The sequence below is a fragment of the Ictalurus punctatus genome, chromosome 13 (genome assembly GCF_001660625.3).
Source record: "Ictalurus punctatus breed USDA103 chromosome 13, Coco_2.0, whole genome shotgun sequence".
Taxonomy (NCBI): domain Eukaryota; kingdom Metazoa; phylum Chordata; class Actinopteri; order Siluriformes; family Ictaluridae; genus Ictalurus; species Ictalurus punctatus.
In genome coordinates, this window is record NC_030428.2 from 15,841,342 (window position 1) to 15,865,990 (window position 24,649).

General features: G+C 39.4%; 1 protein-coding gene across 2 annotated transcripts; it reads left to right on the top strand.

Moving 5' to 3' along the window:
* Window positions 1-24,358, top strand: psme4b (proteasome activator subunit 4b). Of its 2 annotated transcripts, XM_017484035.3 has the most exons (46): window positions 1-500; window positions 1,763-1,903; window positions 2,018-2,134; window positions 2,587-2,640; window positions 3,957-4,001; window positions 4,734-4,883; window positions 5,230-5,293; window positions 5,398-5,472; window positions 5,567-5,689; window positions 5,811-5,903; window positions 7,443-7,708; window positions 7,894-8,080; window positions 8,376-8,465; window positions 9,028-9,092; window positions 9,247-9,397; window positions 9,536-9,634; window positions 9,726-9,795; window positions 9,888-9,955; window positions 10,042-10,257; window positions 11,478-11,635; window positions 11,909-12,004; window positions 12,117-12,172; window positions 12,318-12,374; window positions 13,309-13,364; window positions 13,470-13,568; window positions 13,707-13,769; window positions 14,192-14,287; window positions 14,370-14,501; window positions 14,880-15,089; window positions 15,261-15,397; window positions 15,512-15,565; window positions 15,677-15,806; window positions 15,901-15,982; window positions 16,446-16,599; window positions 16,702-16,768; window positions 16,874-16,999; window positions 17,648-17,800; window positions 17,917-18,021; window positions 18,121-18,212; window positions 18,720-18,851; window positions 19,499-19,793; window positions 21,900-22,028; window positions 22,191-22,346; window positions 22,423-22,585; window positions 22,680-22,813; window positions 22,915-24,358. In XM_017484035.3, exons 1-46 carry the CDS (start codon window positions 304-306, stop codon window positions 23,047-23,049), a joined length of 5,538 nt encoding a protein of 1,845 aa, XP_017339524.1. In that variant the 5' UTR covers window positions 1-303; the 3' UTR covers window positions 23,050-24,358. The 2 variants fall into 2 exon arrangements, with proteins under 2 accessions (XP_017339524.1, XP_017339525.1); XM_017484036.3 differs by lacking the exon at window positions 2,587-2,640.
* The last annotated feature ends 291 nt before the right edge of the window (window positions 24,359-24,649 follow it).

Here is a 24,649-nt window from a genome sequence, read left to right on the forward strand (position 1 = left end):
AGGGCGCCCTGTAGCTGCAGAGGTGACCTGTGAATTCGCATGACTCGCAGCGTTTGTGTACAAGTGTGTTAAAATTGACTATATGTTGATGATTGAATCTAACGCCTGACACCAGGAGGTCAGAAAAGCTGAGGAATAACGGCTCTACCTGTGGAAGCGTGATTCTCTCTGAAAACAAGCGCAATTTTCTAATGACACATCGAGAGGAGACGATCTGTAAATAAAAGGTTTGTCAACGGAACTTGTCAAGGACTTCGGATAAAGAAAACTACAAAAGAACGGGATATTTTCGGGAATCGTAATATGAAAAAGGAGCAGCTCGAAACATTAGGATTTGTCCCTCAAAAAGACATTGTCTACAACAAACTCCTTCCTTATGCAGAGAAACTAGACGACGAATCCAATGACATTTTGTCCAGAATCAAAGGGAACTTGGGTCGCGCTATCCAACTCAGAGAGTTATGGCCCGGAGTTTTGTTTTGGACAAGGAAACTCTCGACGTGAGTATAAACTATTCACATCATCGCCCAAGAAATACTTGTGTCCTTCAGTAGCTCTCGAAGTTAGTACTTCGTCGTCAACAATAAAACAATAGTATATAATCAGAACCGTTGTGCCTAGTTCTGTCTGAAGAGGGGGAAAGATTGCTGCTAGCTAGCAAGCTAACGTTAGTTAGCTAGCAAACGGCTAGTCCGCTAAGTCTGCTACTCCTGAGTCACTCAGCTGCTAAACCACCTAGCAATAAGAGTGTTGTTATAATGAAGTAAATCAACGAATATCAGAAAAGTGACTAAATTAACTTAATTCTGTATGTTTTTTGTTTAGTATTTGCAACTCACACGTTGTCTATCATCATGTAATCAGGGAATTTGCTACAGTTTGCCCGTCATGGCTAATTCCACAGGCTGAGGTTTTCTCAGTAGCCTTTACAGAGAGCAGACTACCACAGCCTTTACAGTGGGAGAAAGTTAGGGTTTATCATATCTTGTAGTTTTTATAGGTAGCTGTCTTTGTGTGGAAAAGGGGCCCGTGGACCTCTAGAATGTATTTCAGGAAGTAATTGACGACAACGTTCATTTGTTTCCGTATTTATTACTACTATTTCCACCCCAAATACACAGTAACACCCCCACATATTAAAACTAACCTGCACAGACTGGACTGGACTACAGTCGTTTTTATTTTTTACATTTTAATTTTGAATGAAAACATGCTCAAGATTCGCACCATGTTTTTATGCCTTATTATATTGCTTTCTAATTTTAACTAATCATTAAAGTTCAAAGTTTTGCTCAGGGTGTATTGTATTTTTATGATGTACTCTAAGGACAGTGGAGAGTCCTAAATGGTTTGCAAACTATAGTTTACAAACTAGTTTAATATAGTGAATTGTAGTAGCTATTGTATCATTATCCATTAATCAGTTATTTTGTTTGTTTATCCATAACTTACTGACCTGACACAGCCTGACCTCCCTGTGAGCATGTCTACTCTTTCTGTACAGAGGCCAATAAACATCCTGTTTAGATAAGATATGGTCGAGTGGCTATCTTCTTAAGAAAGTGTACTAGTAATTGCATGTTTAGTCAATTCGTTTTGAAATATTAACTTTGCTGTGTCCTGTTTTATCTGAGTTTAGTTTGGACAGAGGTCAGGCTGTTAGTGACTGATGGTTTGTTCTATATGTGTATGGCATGATTTTATAAATTGTGCTTTCTGTCACGTTGTTTCTTGATACTAACGTCTCGTTGTACATGGACAGGTACCTTCGTCTTAATGGAAGAAAGTTCAGTAAAGAGGACCATGTGCTCTTCGTTAAGCTCTTGTACGAGTTGGTCACCATCCCTGAGCTGGAAATCAGCATGTTGCAGGGCTTTGCTCGACTCCTCATCAACTTACTCAAGTATGCACCATAAATTCACCATGTTGCAACAATGAAAAGAACATCTAGTACTGTATTCTTACTTTTCTGCATTGAGTGTATTTGTGGTGCTAAACCTGTTCTCTTTTCAAATAGAAAAAAAGAACTGCTCTCACAGGATGATCTCGAGTTGCCTTGGAGGCCATTGTATGAGCTCTATGAGAAGATCCTTTACTCTAAAACCGAACATCTTGGTCTCAACTGGTTTCCAAAGTAGGTCCCTCACTCTGGTTCTTGACGTCCAATGCCCTCAGAAGAATATAACCTCCTGTGGAAAAATTCCTTATAGATGTTACACATCATGAGAAATGTTTCTGTTTGTTCTGCACCTGCATAAGAGAGAGAGTCAGAGCTAGAGCTGACTGTTTAAGTGGGTCAGCCTGCTGGATAAAATGAAGTCATGGGGAAAAGCTTCTGAATGCTGTGCATGCTTCATAGAAGTCACAGGCCCTGCTCAGTACATGGTGGCTTGTTGATGTATTTGAAATGTAAAGTTTTGGACGTTTTAAGCAATCACATGCTTCTTAATTTCAGAATATCAAGTAAGCATAACACCTGACACAGCTATTTTTAGAAGGTCCCATGAAATGGTGATTGCTGTGTAAGATATCAGTTGATGTTGTGTTTAGTGTTGGCTTATGCCTCTTTCCTTTTTTCACATTCAGTTATCAAGCAGAAGCCTCCCCTAAACAAAAAATGCTTAATTTTGTGCGCAAGCGGTAAGCACAGCCCGTGTTTTTTACATGTTGGATTGTATTTTTAATGGGAACCTCTGGGGGCTATTTGCATGCATTTGAAAATTAGACCAAATTCAGAAAAAAAAAAATGTTCCAACACAGCTTACATTACACAGTGTTTTTACTCATATTACAGTACATGTGGTCCTGAAACAAATAAGCTTCAGCCTTGTAGTGCTGTATAATATGTACACCAATGGGCCAGAATTTGACTAAAGATGTCACTTTAAAACATTTAGGCAAAATTGTTATTTTATGTTAAGATTAAACTGTAACCTGGATCAGCCTTGCTAAGTGTTCATGTAAAGAGCACTGTTTGGAACCATTTTTGGTATAGCAGCAAACAGTAATTCCTGTCTCAGATATCTCATGGCTGTTTTCTGCTCATTGACACAAGCTGACTGAGCCTCTGTCTCATCACTGTCTCATGGGTCTTGTGCCAGACAAATATCTGAATGATTAGTGATGCATTTAAAAAGCCATGCTCACTAATCCTTCTGCACAAGAGAGGTAATGGCGCTTCAATCACTGCTGATGGTTTTTTGTTTTTGTTTTTCTTCAAATGCTGCTTAAATTTTTGCTTGGTAAAATACAGTGATGTTACTTGCTGGAAAAGGTCACGTTCATTTTGCCAGTTTTCCCTTTGGTGTCTAGTATCAGTAAGCATTCTATTTTAAACCCCTCCACCTCGTCATGTTGGCATTATGAGTGTACAGAGTGTGCCTCCTGGTGTTTTTTGAATGGGGTATGAGGTGTGTTTTGGGAAGGATATCAACAGACCTGACTATACTTACATTACCTATTAAATCACATGCTATAAGGCACATGATGGAAGATACTATATTTACCAAACTGTTACTGAGCTATGTTGATTCACTCTGTAGCAAAAGATCTATGTCTTCTCCAAAACAGTTTACTGAAGAAAGTGATCTTCAGTAAATGGAGTGTATGGTTTAATTAGCAATGTAAAGTCATTTTAGGATTCATTGTCAGTGGAGGATCAGATTAGTAGGCATTTATCCTTTCTTATAGAGCTTAATTATATACTGTCAAAATGAAATGTAAATAAATCTCATAATTTTGGCATCCCTCTTGAAATTTTTGTTAACTTTGTGGCTCGGAACCTTTCAGATTAGATTTCGAACAAAATATCGTAGTTGCTGCTTTGCACGCAATCTTGTTGCATCCTATGTCTTTATTGTAATGTCTCTCAACGGTTGTTTTAGTGTCATTTCCAAATTATATTAATCCATTTTCTGAATTTTCCTGCATACTTCTTTCCACTTCTCCCTCGGTAGCTCTGTGGAGAATGTGCTGAAGACACTGGTGAAGAGTTGCCGATTGTGAGTACAGTACAAATCCCTTGTTAGCTGTCCTAGTGTAATGTTATCCTTTTAAAGCCATGAATGTTTGACTTGTTCACCATGTGATAATCAGATTTTCCTTCTGCTGTTGAAAGAGTAATGTAATCAAGGCATTGTTGGGTGAGCCAGTAATGGTGTGTTCACTTAGACAGTTGTTCTCAAACTGGGGGCTGTGGCCCCCCCATTATATAAAAAAACAAACAAAAAAAAAACAAAAAATGTTTACATGTATGTACATTGGATTGTCAACCTTTGAACTATGATGTACATAAAAATGGGAAATAGTAATAAATTATATCAAATATACGCCGCACACTAAGACACACACCAAACAGAGACATCCGTTGATATACTAGTGTACTGTTAGCCACATGCTGATAAAACCTTAGACTATTTAAAATGGATACGTTTTTACTTAGAGGCCATAGTCTCTTAGCTGAGAAAGTTAATACAGCAGAGCCTAGTGGGGGGGATAAATTGTGCCAATTTGACTACTTTGGGGGGCTCAAAAACTTTGAGAACCACTGCACTAGGAGATGATTACAGCTGTCTCTTAACACAGTGTTTCATTAATTTGTCTAATATTTCCATTATTTGTCTAATGTTTGTTTTGAAATAGTTAGTGTAAAAACCTAGTATAAAAGTTATTTGGCTTGTGTATATGTACACAAGTCTATATTTATATGTAGTTGGCATGCTCTGTGTATGTAGGTATTTCCCTGAGTCAGCCACGCAGGAGATGTTGGATGAGTGGCGCCCGCTCCTTTGCCCATTTGATGTCACTATGCAGAAAGCCATCAGCTACTTTGAGCTATTTCTCCCCACCATCATTCCTCCAGAGCAGCACCACAAAGGCTTCAAGTAACAGTCCTTTATAGTCTCTTAATCTTTTACTGAGATTGATGGGCATGCATTTTCATTTAACAGTCTAGAAAATTAAAATTGTGCTCATATAATAACCATAGGTTTCTCGGCTTACAGACTTCTGTGAACTTGACTTCTTATTGTTCCATACCCACTACTGTAAATTATGTTAATAGTATTTTATTAATATAGTATTTTTCAAATTATTTGAAAAAGAATAACATGCTGGATTTTATGGAAAATGCTGCTATTTTTAGCTCTAGTGATCCCAATACAAATTGCTCATCTAAACTATACCAGAAAAGAAATAAGTATGGAACATGTTGTATTTTCTTGTGTTTAGGTTATGGTTTGATGAACTGATGGGTCTGTGGGTCTCTGTACAAAATCTGCCTAGCTGGGAGGGGGTGAGTATTTGAGCTATTGTTTTAAAACAGCAAGTTAATTTCAACACTGACTCTCTTTTTTTTTTTTTTTTCCCTCTCTCTTTTTTTTTTTTTTTTTGCATCAGAATCTTGTGAATCTTTTTGCCCGTTTGGCCAATGACAACATTGGCTATATAAACTGGGACCCTTTTATCCCCAAGGTATTAAAGTGAATTCAGATTAAATCCAATTACATTTTTAGACTTGTTGTATTGTTGTGAGGGTTTGTTCTAATGTTTTGTGTTTTGTGGGTAGATATTCACCAGAATTTTGCGAAGCTTCAACTTGCCTGTAGGCACAAGTCAGATGGTGGTTCCTAAGTACCTCACCAACTCTTATGACATTGGCCATGTTGTCCTCTGGATCTCTGCCATGCTGGTTAGTCACAGGATTGTATTGTGCGTCATTGTTCAGACTGTCTATTGTCTATGTATTGTGGAAGAGAAATAGTTATGTTTTTACATTAGTATTTTCTTCTTCCTTTGCCCTCTTGTTTTAGGGAGGTGCTCAGAACCAGGCCCAGAAGCAACTCAATGGCCTCTTCAACAGCATTGCCTCCTTCTACCACCCTTCCAACAATGGCCGCTGGCTGGTGAGAAATTTGACCTGATTCCATGCTCAGTTTAAGTGAAGTCTGAAAGAAAATGAAAGTGTATTCAAGTCTTACATTAGATGTTTCTAGTGCCATCACAATTAGTGATCGGCATGGCTAAGTACAATACAGTTGTCACCAAAATGAAACAAAAATTGTACACTGTTGTGAAAAAGTATTTTCCTGATTTCTTCTGTTTTTGTGTACATCTCATCCTAAATAGTTTCAGAAATTAAAACAAAATCGAAGCTCAAACAAAGGAAACTTGAGTAAACATGAAATACATTTTTTAAATGATAATGTTATATATTGAAAGTTATCCAATACCAGCTGGGCCTGTGTGAAAATGTATTTGCCCCCGTGGTTACTAATTCCCAAAATCTCTGAAACTGCATTCATAATGGTGAGCGCCATTATTCACCACCGTGAGCGCCATTATTTCCAAATGGAAAAACAGTACAGTAGTGAACCTTCCCAGAAGTGGCCGACCTTTAAATATTCCTCCAAGAGCACAGTAACAACTCATCAAGGAAGTCACAAAAGAGCCAAGGACAACATCAAAGGAACTACAGATCTCTCTTGCATCAATAAAGGTCACTGTTCATGACTCCACTATCAGAAAGACACTGGGCAAAAATGGCATCCATGGAATTGTGGCGAGGTGAAAACCGCTGCTAACCAAGAAGAACATTTAAGGCTCGTCTGAATTTTGCCAAAACACACCTTGATGATCCTCAAACCTTTTGGGAGAATGTTCTGTGGACTGAAGAGTTGAAAGTGGAACTCTTTGGAAGACAGTGGTCCCGTTACATCTGACGTAAACCAAACATAAAATTCCACAAAAAGAACATCATACCTTCAGTCAAGCATGGGGGTGGAAGTGTGATGGTGTGGGATGCTTTACTGCTTCAGGGAATGGTCAACTTGTAATAATTGAGGGAAACATGAATTCTGCTCTCTAACAGAAAATCCTAAAGTAGTATGTCAGGTCTTCCGTCTGTAAGTTGAAACTCAAGCGCAACTGGATTATGCAGCAAGACAATCCAAAGCATAGGAGTAAGTTCTAGTCCTAAGTAAGTGAAATACTTATCAACAGTTATAGGAAGTGTTTGGTTGCAGTTATTGCTGCTAAAGGTGACACATCCAGATTTTATGTTTTTCATATGGGTGATAGGGGTTAGATAGAGATCATTTTGTTTTACCTTGCACATTAGCATGCATGCCATTATATTAATTTTATATAGTGTATTGTCATTCTGAAGTCTGAAGGAATTTTTTATAAGGCTTTTAATTATTGTGAGCAGAGACTGTGCATTACTTTATAGTGGTGTGATTAATGGTGCAGGTCTTATGGTTTGATGAGCAAATAGCACTCTAAAATGCAACACACTCTCTGCCATTATTTTTTGTTACAATATGCTTTTTTTGTTTTTGTTTCTTATCTGTATATCTGTGTGTTATCATGACCCTTTCTGTCTTATTCCTCCCTGCAGTCTGATGTGTCTTTTTGGACTATGCATTTGTGTGCTCTGAGTGCAGATGAAGCTGATGAAGCTTCTGCAGCGTTTGCCAGCAAGTGTGGTGAGACGGCTGCATCGCGAGCGCTACAAGAAACCTTGCTGGATCACGCCAATACCCTCCAGCCATCGTCTTACTGATGACAACATCACAGAGTTTGTGGAGAGCATGAAGCAGCCAGTTCTGATGGCCATTTTCAGTAAGACAGGCAGCATGGATGCAGCCCAAGCACTGCAGAATCTAGCTCTGATGAGACCTGAGCTGGTCATTCCTCCTGTACTGGAAAAGTGAGTGCCTTACCTTGATCTAGCTTCCTCTGTGGCCACCTGGGAATTATTATTCAGTTATAAAGATCCTTTCTGAAATGTTTTCAAAGTCTAGCTAAGAATACACAGATTAAATTCCACCAGATTAACGATTAGCCAAGAGTATGACGTGTGTGGGTGTGTGTTTGTTTGTTTGCCCCCTGCAGGACTTACCCTGCCATGGAGACCTTAACAGAACCACACCAGCTGACAGCCACTCTCAGCTGTATGATCGGCATGGCTCGCAGCCTGCTCAGTGGTGGGAAACACTACCCAGAAGGCCCTGCTCATGTGTTGCCACTGTTAATGAGGGCCCTGCCTGGCGTAGACCCCAACGATTTCAGCAAGTGCATGGTGTGTTTACAGATCCTAAAATAACTTGTACATGTGGAACCTCATATAGCCCTTAGTAAATATCAAAACAACTGGAAGTTCAGAGCAACAACTGCTCCTTAAAATGCTTCTAGCATAGCGTTTGCCACAGACTTCACAGCTGCCAGTTCTGTGTGACCAAGACGTGTATAATGTTTTGAAAGTGTCATGTGGACGTCATACCTGGAAACTGAGCTTTCACTGACACCTTTGTTGATTGGATATTACTGAGCTGTCAACACAATAACTGCTCTTAACTTTTTCCTCTATATTTTAGATAACATTCCAATTCATTGCTACCTTTACTACCCTTGTGCCTTTGGTGGACTGCTCGTCTGCCCTCCATGAGCTGAATGACTTGACAGAGGTGAGGGTCACTAGTGTTTGTTGTGTTCATTACTAGAGGTTGACCGGTAGTGGATTTTACCGATTGCAATAACTTAAGTTGGGCAGTACCTGCTGATGACCGATTAATCAACTGATATGTTTTCATCAATTTTAAAAATTAACACTCAAAATAAATAACTTTTTACAAAATAAACAGTACTGACTGTATCATGTAAATGTATTGTACTTTTTTAAATGAAATAAATATTAATAATACATAAATAATCAAACAAATAGAGACATTGAAAATGAATTTTAAAAAAAACTTAAAATAGCGCATCAAAATTTGTCATTGATAGTTTTTATTTCGCCTCTAGAGGCCGCTTTCATACAGTATAATGACAGCAGACCTTTCTCAGCCGTTCCCAACCAGGGAAAAAAATATGGTTGTGGACTTTTGCCGATACTTCCAGCAATTGGTTATCGGCCGATTAATCTGCAAAACTGATCAAATGGTTGACCTCTGTCCCTTACAGTACACTTAAAATATGTTCTAGTTACTGAAAAAGCATTAATTATAATTAAATGTATTTCTTCTCTAGACAGAGAGAGAGTTGTGTTCAGCCTCAGCTGAGTTTGAGGACTTTGTCTTGCAGTTTATGGATAGGTAACTAAGTAATTGTGTGGGAGCTCTAATTCCACATGATATTTTTCCTTTGTTTAAAATATCTTGTTGTGTGCCTATTTTAAAAAACGCAATATGCCATCATTTATATGGTGTTTTTGTGTATCAAAAATGTGACATTTACTGGTGTATGCAGGTGCTTTGCACTGATTGAGAGCAGTACTCTAGAGCAGACACGAGAAGAGACAGAGACGGAAAAAATGACTCACCTGGAGAGCCTAGTGGAGCTCGGCCTGTCCTCCACCTTCAGCACCATCCTCACTCAGTGTTCCATGGAAATATTCAAGGTCTGTGTTCACCTACCTCATGGTCACTGTCTCAGTGGTCTTTAGTCATGTTTAAACTTTGTACATGGACATGTTTCCTGCTTTCCTTGCAATTACATTCTAACTTTTGTGTGTTTTGTTGGTTGTATTTTTAAACAGGTGGCTCTTGAGAAAGTCTTTAACTTTGCCACTACCAACATCTTTGAGACACGTGTATCAGGTCGAATGGTAGCAGACATGTGCAGAGCAGCAGCTAAGGTATGAGTCCAGACCTGTATATAGTTCAAGGAAATTAGTGCATACAATAGCAGTTTAACACTTTCACCTTTATTTCAACTCTCTCACTTAGTGTCATCCGGCTGAGTGTCTCAAACTGTTTGTGCCCCACTGCTGCAGTGCTATAAGTCACATCACTGCTAGTATGTACAGCAGATCAGTCTAAGCTTTGTCCCATTTCCTGTGTGTGGAGGAGCAACTGTGCAGTAAAGGTTTATTTTGTTTTGTTTTCTAGATGAGGATGTTTTGAATGAAGAGGAGCTGGATAAGGAGCTGCTGTGGAACCTTCAGCTGCTTTCTGAGGTGTGGAAGCCTGATGTCTATAAAACTAAAACCAATATGACATCCAAAGTTAGAATGAAAAGTGTCTATTTCCTCTTGTCACCTAGGTAACCCGTGTGGATGGAGAAAAGCTGCTGCCATACCGTACACAGTTGGTGCAGATAATGCAGCTGACCCTGCGGCTGCGCTGTAAGCAGGGCTACAGTCTGGCCTGCAACCTGCTGCATCACGTCCTGCGCTCCATGGCTCTCACCTACCCCACAGACTACTGCAGTGTGCCTGGCGGCTTTAACAGACCACTGAGCGAGTATCTACCCATTAAGGTACTGTTGTAAGAAGAAGAAGAACAGGGGTTATGTTTTCAGGTTGTCCGTCCGTCTGAGATGATTGGTGGTACGATAGCCCAAGAAAGAGCAGTAGAGTTTTGGTAGGATTTATATGGAATTATCATTGTTACAAGTGGGTGAACTGATTACGTTTGGGAATTGATCAAAAGGGTCAAGGTTACAGCAAGGTCAAATGCCTGAAATAGTTTTTCTTTAATAGCTTACTTCCTGTTTAAAGTATGTTTTTTAGAGTATTTCTAGCATACTAATGAATAAAAAGGACTAGAGTTATTATTTTGTCCAATATTTTATTGTACAACTTTTCAATATGCATTTAAATATAAAAACAGAAATAAATAATAGCAACACAATAAAAACAGGGAATGCTAATCAAATAAAACAAAAAAATATATAATACAAACTATTACAAAAGGGAACATTTTGACATTATCTATGGACCATTATTAAAGAAAGAAACATTTCAGCAGGTGTTAAAGACAATGATCGCTTAAGCTCAAAGGTTGCCAAATCCTTAGGATTACCTTTGATCTTATTCTGAAGACATGTGTTTTTTCTTTCTTCTAAAAATATAATATACGGTCAAACGTTTGTGTACGCCTAACCATCACACCCATATCTGCTTTATGAACATCACATTCCAGATTTGGACACAAGTACATGATAAAATTTAGATGCTGATGCCAGGTGAGGGGGCCTGGGGCACAGTCAGCATTCCAGCTCATCGCAAATGTGGTCAGTGGGGTTGAGGTCAGGGCTCTGTGCAGGACACTGGAATTCTTCCACTCCAATCTTGGCAAACCATGTTTTCATGTGCATAGGGGCATCATCATGCTGGATCAAGTTTGGGCCTCCCGTGTTCCAGTGAAGAGAAACTGTAATGCTACAGCATACAAAGACATCCTATACAATTGGGTGCTTCCAACTTTGTGGCAACAGTTTGGGGAAGAACCATGTATTGGTGTGATATTCAGGGCAAAATATCTGTGAGGGTATCACATGCAAAGAAAAAGATGTTTCATTGACCTTATGGTTTTCCAAAGCCAAATGATATTTCAGATACTAGCAGATGTGACAATTGTAACTACAATAAACCTGGTGTGTTTATTAAATCGTCCTGATTGGGGAAATGTTTACAGGGCAGACATGAAAGAACCATGGTTTTTGTAATGCTTTATTCCTTTCACTTGCTTCTATAGGACTGGGGCCGTCCAGGCGACCTGTGGAACCTGCAGATCTGTTGGCACGTGGCCAGCGCAGAGGAGAAAGCCTTTATCTTCTATATTTTAGACCTTCTGCTCCAGCCAGAGCTGCAACGCCTGCAGAGATATGCCCAGGGCGAGCAGAACATGAGCAGGTCAGACGCCATGGGTCAAAGAGAAATGAATAGATACTTAGATTCCTGTGGAATGCATTTGTGGCTGCTGTCTTTATATGGTCTGATAAATTTAATGATGTGTTGGTAATATGAACACATGCATATAAAACTTAAGACAGGGACATTGTTGTTGCATGTACTAGCTCGCACAAAACAATTAAATTTTCTTCTGAAATCATGGCTGATTCTATATGAACTAAAAGTTCTGTGTTCACAATTTGTTGTGAATGATATGTCGACCTTTTCACACAGGGATGATGTTCTACAGAGCCTGTCAATTGTGCAGCACTGCTTGCTGGGGGCTGGCTGCATGTTTCCCCCTCTGGGTGGACCTCCTATTACGACCCTGTAAGAAAATACTCATATTACATGTACATGTAAGATATTTTGCACTACATAGAGCAGAAAATTTAGGTTTATGTAAGTTTTTATATCTACTAATATGTCTTTACCATCACAGCGTTCATAGCATGGTTAGTCTGGAGGAGACAAAGCGCTATATTGGGGTTGAGTATGGTAAGCCTTAATGATACTTCTCTGTAAATTGACATTCAACTTCCTAAGCCACAATTTTATGATTGTCATTGGACAACCTTTTATCATTAAGTCCCGGTCCTTCAGTACAAAGGTATAAATCTATTCTCTGATGGTATTCCCACAGATGAGTCCAGAGAGAACTACAGAGAGGCTATCTGTAAAGTCATGAGACAGCTTCTACGTGAGTGCTTTATCAAAACAAAAAAAACGGTTGAAGACATCTTGGTTTGAGATCAATAGATCGATCAGAACATGGCACCTTTGGTGGCAGACCACCCATTTTTAGATGAGCAAAAGTATATGAACAATGGTTTTAAAGTAAATAATACTTAATATTTGGTTGCATATCCCTTGTTTGCAATAACTGCATCAATCTGGTGACCCACTGACATCACCAAACTGTTGCATTCTTCTTTTGTGTTTATTATGCTTTTCCAGACTTGTACTGCAGTTTCTTCCAGTTGTTGTTTGTTTTGGGGTTTCTCCCTTCAGTCTCCTCTTCATGACGTGAAATGCATGCTCAATTTGGTTAAGGTCTGGTGATTGACTTGTCCAGTCAAAGACCTTCCACTTTTTCCCCCTCATTAAAGTTCTTTGTTGTGTTGGCAGTGTGTTTTCGTTGTCTTACTGCAAGATGCAGTTCCTCCCAATTACATTGGATGCACATCTCTGTAAATTGTGAGACAGTATGTTTATGTAGACTTCTGAATTCATTTTGCTGCTACCATCATAAGTCATCAATAAAGATTAGTGAGTCTGTTCTACAAGCGTGCATGCAAGAGCAAGCCATGACACTACCTCCACCATGCTTGACCGATGTACTTGTATGTTTTGGATAGAGAGCATGTCTTTTAATCATCCACACTTTATATCATTTTGGTAGACGTTAATCTACCAGTCAATCAACAGGACACAACAAAAAACACCTGTCGTCACACATTCCAACATTTATGATTACTTGACCTCAAACCCAAATGTCTTCCGTGTATAACAAAAACATAAGAATTGGCCTTTCCATTCCAATACTTTAGATTGGGCTGTAACTTCTCCAGCTCCGCCCTACTCTACACCTGCTCTTCTACTAAAAAAAAATTCTTTTTTCGTTCCCCACCTAGATTATATTCTGGAACAATCAGAGGATGACACAAAGTCCCTCTTTGCCATCATCAAGGTGAACATTAGCAGTTATGCCTGTTGTATCTGTTAATTGAATTACCTTTTGTAAACATTTACATAAGAATATTTGTTTATTTTTGTCTTCCCTTTTGTCTCTCAGATTATTAATGACCTCATGCATTTTAAAGGCTCCCACAAGCACGAGTTTGACTCTCGTTGGAAGAGTTTCACTTTGGTTAAGAAATCTATGGAGAACCGAGTGAGTTTTGTTTTTCGTATAGCATGGAAAATGCTTTCTAATTCTAGGCACAGCAAAGTCTTCGTGTTATTGGGTTATTTGTGTTAAAATTGTTGATACGGTACATTTTATATTTGAAATATTGCTTTTGTATTCTAGCTGCATGGAAAGAAGCAACACATACGAGCCCTACTCGTAGACCGAGTGCTTCTGCAACATGAGGTATCAGTCAAATGCAAGTTATTAACTGAAAGCATTTCCGTGCTGTGTAACCTTGATTCAGTTCTAGGCTATGCACTGCACTCATTTATATACTGTTGTGTTTCTAATATACATCCCTTTTAAATTCACTTATTTTTTTTAGATCCCCTTAGTGTTACATATATATATATATATATATATATATATATATATATATATATATATATATATATATATATATATATATATATATTTTTTTTTTTTTTTTTTTTTTTGTTTAATATTCTACATGTATTTATCTACATTTTTATATATTTTTATTAATTCATCTTCCTTGTCTTGTATGAATGAAATGCGTTATATGAACAGAACAAACCTGCTTTGCCTAACGTGAGAAAAATGTTCATTGAGTGTGTAGTTTTAATGAGATTTTCCACTGGCAGATGCGTAAACTTCTAGCGGATGGCTGTGAATACAAAACTGTTCACCAGGATCTTCTCAGAGACCTTCTGCGTCTGTCCACCAGCACCTACAGTCAGGTACACTGGAGTTCCTAAACATTCTGGTTGTATTAACCATTTTTACATACATGACTGTTCTAAATGCCCAGTTTGCCACCAGGTCCGGAGTAAGGCTCAGAGTGTTTTGTTCACTGCTCTGGGAACTTATAACTTCTGCTGTCGAGACATCACTCCTCGAGTGCTGGAGCTGCTGGAGCCAGCCCCGACGAATGTCACCCAGCAGCAGTTCAAGGTACAGAGAAACCCTGAACTATACATTTTTCATGAGTAGTACAGATTTCTTTGCGATGGTGTAGGCATACACTTGGATATCATTTAAGGATAAGCTCAGGATCTGTGTTGGGTTAAAAGTATTTGTGCAGAAGTAGACGATTGTGCAGGTCACTTCACCAGTTTTTTTTTCTTGAAAAATTTTCAGTTAGCTGGCATTTGTTTGGTCATTCAGAGATGTATGAATGTGCTAAACCATTAAGAGTTTTAAAAACCAATAAGAGGATTTTGAACTCAATTCTAAGTGAAACGGATAGCCATTGTTGTGATAATGTAGTACATAGATAATTAACTGTAATTATGTCATTATGTAATAGCTTTTGCTTCTCTGCCACTACAGGGTGCTCTGTACTGTTTGTTGGGGAATCATGGAGGTGTTTGTCTGGCTAACCTGCATGACTGGGACTGCATTGCTCTGACATGGCCAGCCATAGTACGCTCAGGCCTCAGTCCTGCCATGTCCCTGGAGAAACCCTCCATTGTCAGGCTTTTTGATGACCTTGCAGATAAAATCCATCGCCAATATGAGACAATTGGCATTGACTTCACTGTAAGCAGCTACACCCCTCTGCCCAACTCAGTTCCTAAAATAAGCAGTATGTTGAGAAAGTGATTTATCATGTTGTGCTTTGGAGTGCCCTGCTTCAGGTGTAGATCAAATAGATTGTGTGCTTGTGTGGTGTGTGTGTGTGCGTGTGTGTGTGTGTGTGTGGGTGTGCAGGTGCCCCAGAGCACCCTGGAAATTGGCCGCAAGATCACAGAGTCAAGTAGCCCTGTTGCTCACATGGGTCCTCCATCTGAACAGGAGCTCGAGCAGGGACTTGCCTTTGAGCGGGCCAGAAATCTGCAGGCTGTGCGGTTAGTGCTCTCTCTCACTCACTCACACACTCGCATACGTAAACATGCAGTTCATATAAAAAGTACATTAGTGGTGCCCTGTTAATTTCTTTGATGACTATTAATTCTGTGCAGGAGTTACGAAAAGCTGATTCATGATCTATTAGAATGCCTCAGTGACAGAGACCTGTAAGTTCCATGCAGTTTTAGTCCCCAGTCATTAATCATATATTTAATATCAGTGTTCCATGCATGTGCATGATGAATGTGTTTAAATGTGTGTCCTACATCTCTTCAAAGGCCATGGAAGTTTGAGCACATGGCTATTGGCTTCCTGTCTCTGCTGCTGAGAGATGACCGTCCTCTTCCTGCCCCAGCTGTGTGCTTTTTTGTCCAGAGTCTCAATCATGACGCACTTGTTGTGCGCAAGGTGGCTGGCATAGGCAGCTCATTTTGGCACAATTTTTTTCTGTAGTCATGTTTACGTGCTTTTGACAAGTTCTTGTATTTTCTTTCTCCTGTAGGTGGCGATATCTGCTGTAGCAGGAATCCTCAAGCAGCTGAAGAGGCCCCGTGTGAAAGTGGCCATCACACCCAGTGACATCAGTGAGTAAACACTATTTAGGCTGAAGAACCATGACTGTCATGTATATTTCTCACAGGGGTGGGGAAAAAATCACAAATACATTAGCTTGGTCACAGGCAAGTGAACGCTCTAATCTGCTTGCACAGCCAAGGTTTTTTTTTTTTGGTTGGACCATGTAATGTTAAAAAAAAAAATTTAAAAAAATACTTATCAAACGATAAAAGCATATTTTATCAGTCAAAAGGCAGCATGTGTTTTTCCTTATAGTTGATGGACAGGAGTTAAAAAAACCCAACACCTCAGCAATTTACTCACTTGTTTGTCTGCTGGGTAATAACAAATAGGGAAATCTGATACTCTCACACACATATTCTGCTTTTGCCAGGTGGCAAGGATTACAATATATCCATTCCTGCCTCATATACAGGTGTTGATCCATACCTCTACAGGAAGTAGGCTAATGGCACTAGTGTTTTGTTGTAGGTGGGGTGATTGAGCCAAAGGAGCTTGTAGCTGGAGACAGGCCAGGAAATGACTGGCTTCAGTATCATGCTGATAGCTTACCTCGCACTCAGCAGGATTGGGACAATTTCCGCTTTGTGGAGAAGACCCACTGGGGTTACTACTGTTGGCCAAAGTATGCACATCTCAGCAACTATATCTTACCCTAACCAGTGTATGTACCACACTGAGTCTGAACTTAACCTTTACACTTTTTCCTCACTCTTATTTTCTGTAGGAAGTTGATGGTATATGCTCCTGTGGAGCAGCAGCTGAAAGACCTCAGGCTAGAGGAAATGAATGAGGTACACACATGGTCTCTGTCAGATGGTATTAATTCCAACTGGAAAATTTGAGTACAACTCTCCTCACAGGCTTTAACAAAAAAAATTTTTTTTTTCCAATTGCAGAGTGAACGAATCATCTATGACCATTTCTCTAACTCCATATTCATCAATCAGCTCATTGAGTTCTTGTCACTCGAGGACCGCAAGGGAAAAGACAAATTCAACCCACGTCGCTTTTGCCTCTTTAAGGTACAAGCTCAAATACCAAACTGCAAAGTCTGTTTGGTGTTCTATTTCACAATTGGACAAAGTTAATGTACTTTTAAGTCAGTAGGTTGGGCATACACTACCGGTCAAAAGTTTAGACACACTCATTCTTGACTTTATTAGTCTTCTAAATTTTGGATAATTTTTTTAAAATAAAATAATCAAAATTCTGGAGTAATACACATGGAACTATGGGAATTATGTTATGTATGTGATTTAAAAAAAATCCAAAATAATTTTATATTTTAGCATCTTTTTGCTTAGAATTTCCAGAAATGTATTCTTGGCATTTTCTCAACCAATTTCTTGAGGAATCGCCTGAGATACTTTTTAAACAGTATTAAAGGGGTTCCCACCTATGCTCGACACTTATTGGCTGCTTTTCAGAATATCTTGTGCCAAGTCTACCATTTAAAAAAAATAATAATTTTTTGTAAATATTTTCTAATGAAAGAGAAATATATTGGCATAATTATATTTTTGTCTATAACACCGATTTCTAATATTTTAATCATACACCTTCAAATCAAAAGGTTTTTAAGATCATGAGAAACATTTCAGTCAAGTGTGTCCAAACTTTTGACCGATAGAGTACATTTCAAGCTTATTGCTATCTGATGTACTGTACAGGGTCTATTCAGGAACTACAGTAATGCCTTCCTGCCAGTGCTTAAACCTCACATGGAGCGTTTGGCTGGCGATTCCCACGAGAGTACACAACGGTGTGTGGCTGAGATCATTGCTGGCTTAGTGAGAGGCAGCAAGCACTGGAGCTTTAGTCAGGTGTGGGATTAAACAATGACATTAAAACTTAATGTAAAAACAATGTCATCATTATTTTTCTCTGTCATGCTTTCTTTCTATGTCATGCTTTCTCATTTCCTCCTTCTCGAGCGCAGGTGGAGGCCCTCTGGCAATTCCTGAATCCTTTGATGCGAAGAGCACTATCCAACATCACAGTGGAGACCTACACTGACTGGGGCACATGTGTAGCTACTGCCTGTGTATGTTCTCCCTATCCATTACCCACTGCTAAATTTTTGATGTATGGCGACTTATTGTAGTGTTGAAGTAGGGTTAACCACTGTTGTCTGGCCTTGTAGGAGAGCAGGGACCCACGGAAGCTTCACTGGCTGCTGGAGATGCTGATGGAATGTCCTCTTAGTGGAGAAGGGGGATCCTTTGTAGATGCCTGGTAAGAAGGGATTTGCGGTCTGAGCTTTGCACTACAATAAATCTAATCTATACAAACTTCATTTGGAATAAAGATAAAACGATCTGTATAATCTAGAGGTACCTCAACTCACCTCTTATTTAGTTTTGCAAGCTGGACTTTAAGTTTTACTAAAGAGGCTTCTTTCATCAGTGAATGTGGTTAAGAATTAGAGAAAGGGACATTTGACTGATGTTACACATGACCACACACCTTTTCCTGTACCCCACTGGCAAACAGTAGATTCTCTTTACCTGCCATCTTTAAAAAGAAACTTTGAAACAACTTTGGCATGATCTTTTTCTCAGTCCAGTAATTTATACAGTATATTTGCATATTCATATTACAACATTCAAGATGCTGAAGCTTAGGGCCAGAAAAGTGTACAAGTTGCTGAGGTTTACGTTATCATGTAGTGGCTTGCAAAATCTTTATTGGTGCAAAAGGTCATTAACAAATTTGGTTGTCTTTCCTGCACTCCCTATGCAGTCATCTGTATGTGCTGCAGGGGGGTCTGGCTCAGCAGGAGTGGCGAGTACCGGAACTGCTGCATAGGCTTCTGACCTATTTGGAGCCCAAACTCACTCAGGTGTACAAGAATGTACGAGAGCGTATCGGCAGGTAAGAGGCAGACCAGGACTCTGGGTGTGTGTGTCCAAAATGTACATATTTGATATACACTTTCATTGATGTGAACATGTGTTCTCTATATGTATCAGTCATCTGGAGATGTGTTCAACTCGTAGAACAAAAAAAAGTCTGAGACCATGCCCACAGTTAGGACAACCAGATATAGCTAATCTTTAAATTAGTATTTTGCCCTGAAACTGATTTAAGTAAGTACAATTGGCTGTGCTCTCTGGGTGAGAGGGCTGGAATACTCTCTCGCTCTCTCCACTATCAGTCACAGTGACATTAGTCAATCATGGGCATCTGTTAGCTCGAGCATGCTGAAGGGGGTAGATAGCACTTTCCTCCGAGTGTTTTACACCACCCCATAATACAGCATGAGCAGCAATTAGAAAACATGTGGTTTGTTGGCTTTGTGTGACTCTGAAGAAGCACACGATAGCCTTCTCTCTCCCAGGTTGGTAGCTGTTATATGATCGGAGCGAGCTGACTAATACGTAGGAATTTCCCAAGACTTCTGCTGATACAGAATGCATTTCCTTGCCCCTATGTGCTGATTTTGAATTACTGAACTTTTCTTCTGTTTAATACTGTTTTTCCCTCTTTTAATGTCATCCCCTATTCCCCTGGTCTTGCAGTGTGCTGACGTACATTTTCATGATTGATGTCAGTCTGCCGAACACACTACCCACAAAGTCCCCTCACATCACTGAGTTCACAGAAAGGATCATTGCTTGCCTGAAACCACTGCTGGAAGGAGAGGAGGAGATCCAGAACCATGTAGTGGAAGAAAATGGAGTGGGTGAGCAGGACGAGAGAACTCAGGCCATCAAACTGCTCAAAACCGTACTGAAGTGGCTGATGGCCAGCGCTGGCCGCTCCTTCACCACTCCAGTAGTTCAGCACCTCCAGCTGCTGCCTCTGCTTTTTAAGGTCAGTCTCATACTATCAATCTTTCTCATAGTTGCCCTCTATCCCATCAATCAATGAATAAGGAGCACTATAGAGTAACTGTATTCAGGTGGTGGACCATTGTCATTCTCAGTGAGCAGTAGTGGTGATACTGACACTATAGTATAAACAATAATAATATGTTAAATTTATATCGTGCCTTTACAGAGCTCAAGGACACTTTACAATGTTAATACAATACAGTAATACATAAGCAGTGAACAATCATGGACAAACACAAAAAATGAAAAACACAGTACAGATAATAGTCATTGAAAGTGAAATACATAGCATCACAATAGGACAAATAACACAGAGAAAACAAATAAGTTAGGATTTAAACTCTGAGATGGGATGTGATGCTGTGAAGAGTCAGAGGGAGTGAATTCCAAATCTTGGATGCTACTACACTGAAAGACCTGCCACCCATGGTAGAGAGACGAAATCTAGGGACAGAGTAATCTGGACCTGAGCAAATGGGGCTGGTTGTAGGGGAGAAGCAGTTCACTGATTGTGAGGTGCCAAATTGTGAGGTGATATGAAATAATCCTGCTTACATTTAAATTTAATGCAAAACAAAACCGGTAACCAAGGAAGTTCAGACAGGATTGGAGTAATGTTGGCTGAGCGCGTAGTATGTGTAATAATTGTAGTGGCAGAGTTTTGAATATATTGCGACTTAGCAATAGAATTAGCAGCCAACCCGATGAAGAGAACATTGCAGTAGTCAAGACGTGAGGATAAACACTACCTGTCAAATGTTTGGAGACACTTGACTGAAATGTTTGCAATCGGTGTTGTAGACAAAAATATAATTGTCCCGACAAGCACTTCATTAGAAAACTAAGGTTTTATTTACAAAAAAAAAATCATAAGGGATGGCTTGGAGCGAAATAGACCAAAAAGCGACCAGTAAGTGTCCAGCATTGGTGGGAACTCCTTTAATACTGTTTATTAAAGCATCCCAGGGGGATTCCTCAAGAAATTGGTTGATAAAATGCAGAGAATACATTTCTGAAAATTCTAGGCAAAAACGGTGGCTACTTTGAAGATGCTAAAATATTATTTGGGAAAAAAAAATTTTATTTTATTTTTTTTAAATTTTTTTTATGACAACACAATTCCCATAGTTCCATGTGTGTTATTTCAGAGTTTTGATGACTTTTTTTATTATTATTATTATTATTATAAAATGTGTGGGTGGAAAATAAAAATAAAGAATGAGTGTGTCTAAACTTTTGACGGGTGGTGTACATGCATGAACCAGTGTTTCAGCGTCTTTGAGGCTAATGAAGGGACGGACGCAAGCAATGTGGCAAAGATGAAAGAATCCAATTTTAGAGACGGAATTTATGATCTTCAAAAGTGAAGGAGGGATCAAAGTTGATGCCTAAATTTTTTACAATACTGGATGGTTTAATGAATGTACAGTCAATGTTGGAAGGATATATATATCCAATAATAATGATCTCGGTTTTATCCATATTCACTTTAAAAGGATGGCTTGACTCCAAATTTTTTATTCATTTACACATATGTGTAGTATGTATGTGTCACTGGCACAGATGTATTAAGTGCACCAGCTTTGTTCAAGTTTTAAACAATTCGATATCATTTGCTATTTTGAGAAATACCCCCACCAACCAACCATAAACGTGTAACCAAAGGTGGGCCTGTATAATTTGCATTGTTCTCTGGGTGAGGGAGATGGCATTCCTTTCTACCCTGTCAATAAGATGGAAGCAAAAACAGATTTTAATAAAAGGTTTTTTAAAAAAATGGTTGCCAGTGATGAAATGAAAATTTAAAAAAAATAATAATTCCAATTGTGCATAAGAGTAAGCTAAATTTATCCATAGCAATGACTTCTGATAAGCTACGTTTACATGTGTTATCAAAGCAATAAAGAAAATGTCAGCTATGAGAGGTGTGCATTTAACTTGTAAGTACCATGAGGTAATAACAACAGTATTTTGAACAATATTGTGCTCATTGAAAAACACAGTACATCACATATAATTGGCACATCTTCATTCTGTCTTTCTCAGTGTAGTCTTTTTTCCATTTTCTATATCTACATGTGTACAGATTGCTCCTGTAGAGAACGACGACAGCTATGATGAACTGAAAAGGGATGCAAAGACCTGCTTGTCTCTCATGTCCCAGGGTCTCCTCTATCCAGAGCAGATTCCTCTGGTACTCAAAGTACTGAACGAAGTGAGTTGACGCTGATTGAAGGGGTGGCCTAATGAGCCCCAGCTGATCTGTTCACTTCAGTTCAATTTTATTTCTATTTGTTAATCTGTTAATCCTGAACTGTATTCAGTCTTGTTCGGTTGTAAGTTTTTTGCTGTAGGTACTAAGTTGTGTACTTGTCAGATTGCAGGGAGCAGCTCGTGGCATGCCCGCTATTCTGTGCTGACGTATCTACAAATAATGGTATTCTACAACCTGTTCACAATGCTGAGCAATGAACAGGCTGTCCAAAGTGTGCAAGCACTTGTCATCAGGCTACTGGAGGATGAGCAGTTAGAGGTACACCCTACTCTGTGCTACTTAATACTCAATAAAGCAAATGGAAGTGGAACGATGCGAATGTTATTCTTCCCAGGTGAGGGAGATGGCAGCAACTACTCTGAGTGGTTTCTTGCAGTGTAACTTCTTGACCATGGACACCTCCATGCAGACTCATTTTGAGGCTCTATGCAAAACCAGACTACCTAAGAAGAGGAAGAGAGACTTGGGCTTTGTTGTGGACACCATCCCCTCCATTGGTAAGGCACTCACTTTGATAGTACTGTAACGAGTGATATACCAGTAAACACATGGTGTACACGTGTACAGATTGTGTTGAATGTGCGTGTCCAGATCTAGTGCGGCGCCATGCCGGAGTGCTGGGTCTCAGTGCCTGCGTTCTGTCCAGCCCTTATGATGTGCCCACCTGGATGCCCCAGTTGCTCATGGACCTCAGTGCCCACCTCAATGACACGCAACCAATTGAGGTGGACTACATTATTAAATCTCACTTCTGTCCTGTCTTTTCTGAAGCTCTCTCTTAGCTTTTATTAATCCTCAAATTATTGTCCGTTTTAACTTGTTTTAGATGACGGTGAAAAAGACTTTGTCTAATTTCCGCCGGACTCACCATGACAACTGGCTGGAGCACAAGCAGCAGTTCACAGACGACCAGCTAGTGGTGCTCACAGACCTACTCGTGTCACCATGCTACTATGCCTAGACAGGTGAAACAGGTCTTTTTGGAGTGGGTTTTTTTTTTTTTTTTTTTGAGATTTTTTTTTGTTGTTGTTTCTTTTTGTTTTTTTTTAAAACTTGGGCGTACTTCACTGTTTGTGGTTAAGAAAGCAGATATTAAGAGGACACGTGATAAGAACAAGTATAATGATGGAAAAGCAGAGTGAAGCAATAACCTGAATTTGGGGAGGTGAGGCAGGGGGAAATTGGTTATGTACTGTATGTATTCAACCCACATTTTGCATTTTTACTATACTTAATATTTAAGGTTTATCTGTGCAGGGATAAACGGCCTGCAGTCTGTAATATTATTGTACAGATTTTTTTTTCCTGTACGTGTGGACATGAATGTGCGATCAAGGACCGACTGCCTGTGGATCTGATCTCCCACTCGTGCAGTTCTTGCAGCCATTTTTATCTGGTCTCTTCAGAAGATGTGAGGACAGGTCCAGATACGGCGCTGTTAGGAAATCAGTTTTCTCCTTTAATTATGTCTACATTCACACCGCAGTTAAAAGTGGCCCATGTCTGATTTCATTACACGTCACACACACCCCCAACCCCCCCCCCCCCCCCCCCCCCCCCCCCCCCCCGCCATGACAGTATGAATCTTTCTACCCATAATATCAGCGTGTACAGTCATGGTACTACAAAATCAATCCAACTTTCCTTGAGAATTTTGTGAAAATCGCTGACCGAGAGAGTTGTCCTCAGCATCTTAGTATTTTGAAGGACGTTTGTATGTAGGTCTGTCGCAATCTACCACTTTGGTCTCACATTTCTTTCCACTGAAGTAGCCAGCATGACTCCACAGAAAGCTGTTCATAAAATCTTGGCCCACTTTTATGTATTTACATTCGTAGAGATTTGATTTGTAGCTGACATCGACAGTACGTTAAAAAACCGCTTCAGGTCAGGAGTTACTAGTGTTGCTTTGCTAGGTGCCTGATGGAGTCAGTTCAGGAGCGTGATTCTGAGTACCATTCTTTAAATTGTGGCCAGGAAATATCATGTGAACAGTAAATCTAAGTCTAAAGGTGGCCACTGAGAGAGCTCTTGAGATCCTCTACCAAATGGTATGGTGAATCCGAGGCCCTTTGTAAACCAGCACCACCGCATAACGGACATACCGTTTTGTGTTACTGTAGTATGTGATTGATGACCAGTAGCTCTATACGGTCTGATGAGGTTCTGACTCACAATTCTTGCATAAACCTCAGTTCACATGCCAACATTATTTTTGACTCATTCTTGTATTTATATTTGTGTGTGTGTGTGTGTGTGTGTGTGTGTGTGTGTATATATGTGTATAAAAAAAAAATATATATATATATATATATATATATATATATATATATATATATATATATATATATATATATATATATATATATATATACACACATGGTGTTATGTAACATCACACACACACACACACACACACACACACACACACACACACACTGTACATTTGCACATATCCATGCGTAATAGATTTACACGTTAAGTCTACAGGAAAAGAAAATTTCTGCTAGAATTAAAAAGAAGCACCAGTTATGAGTGAGAGGAATCACGTGCGAGCTGAA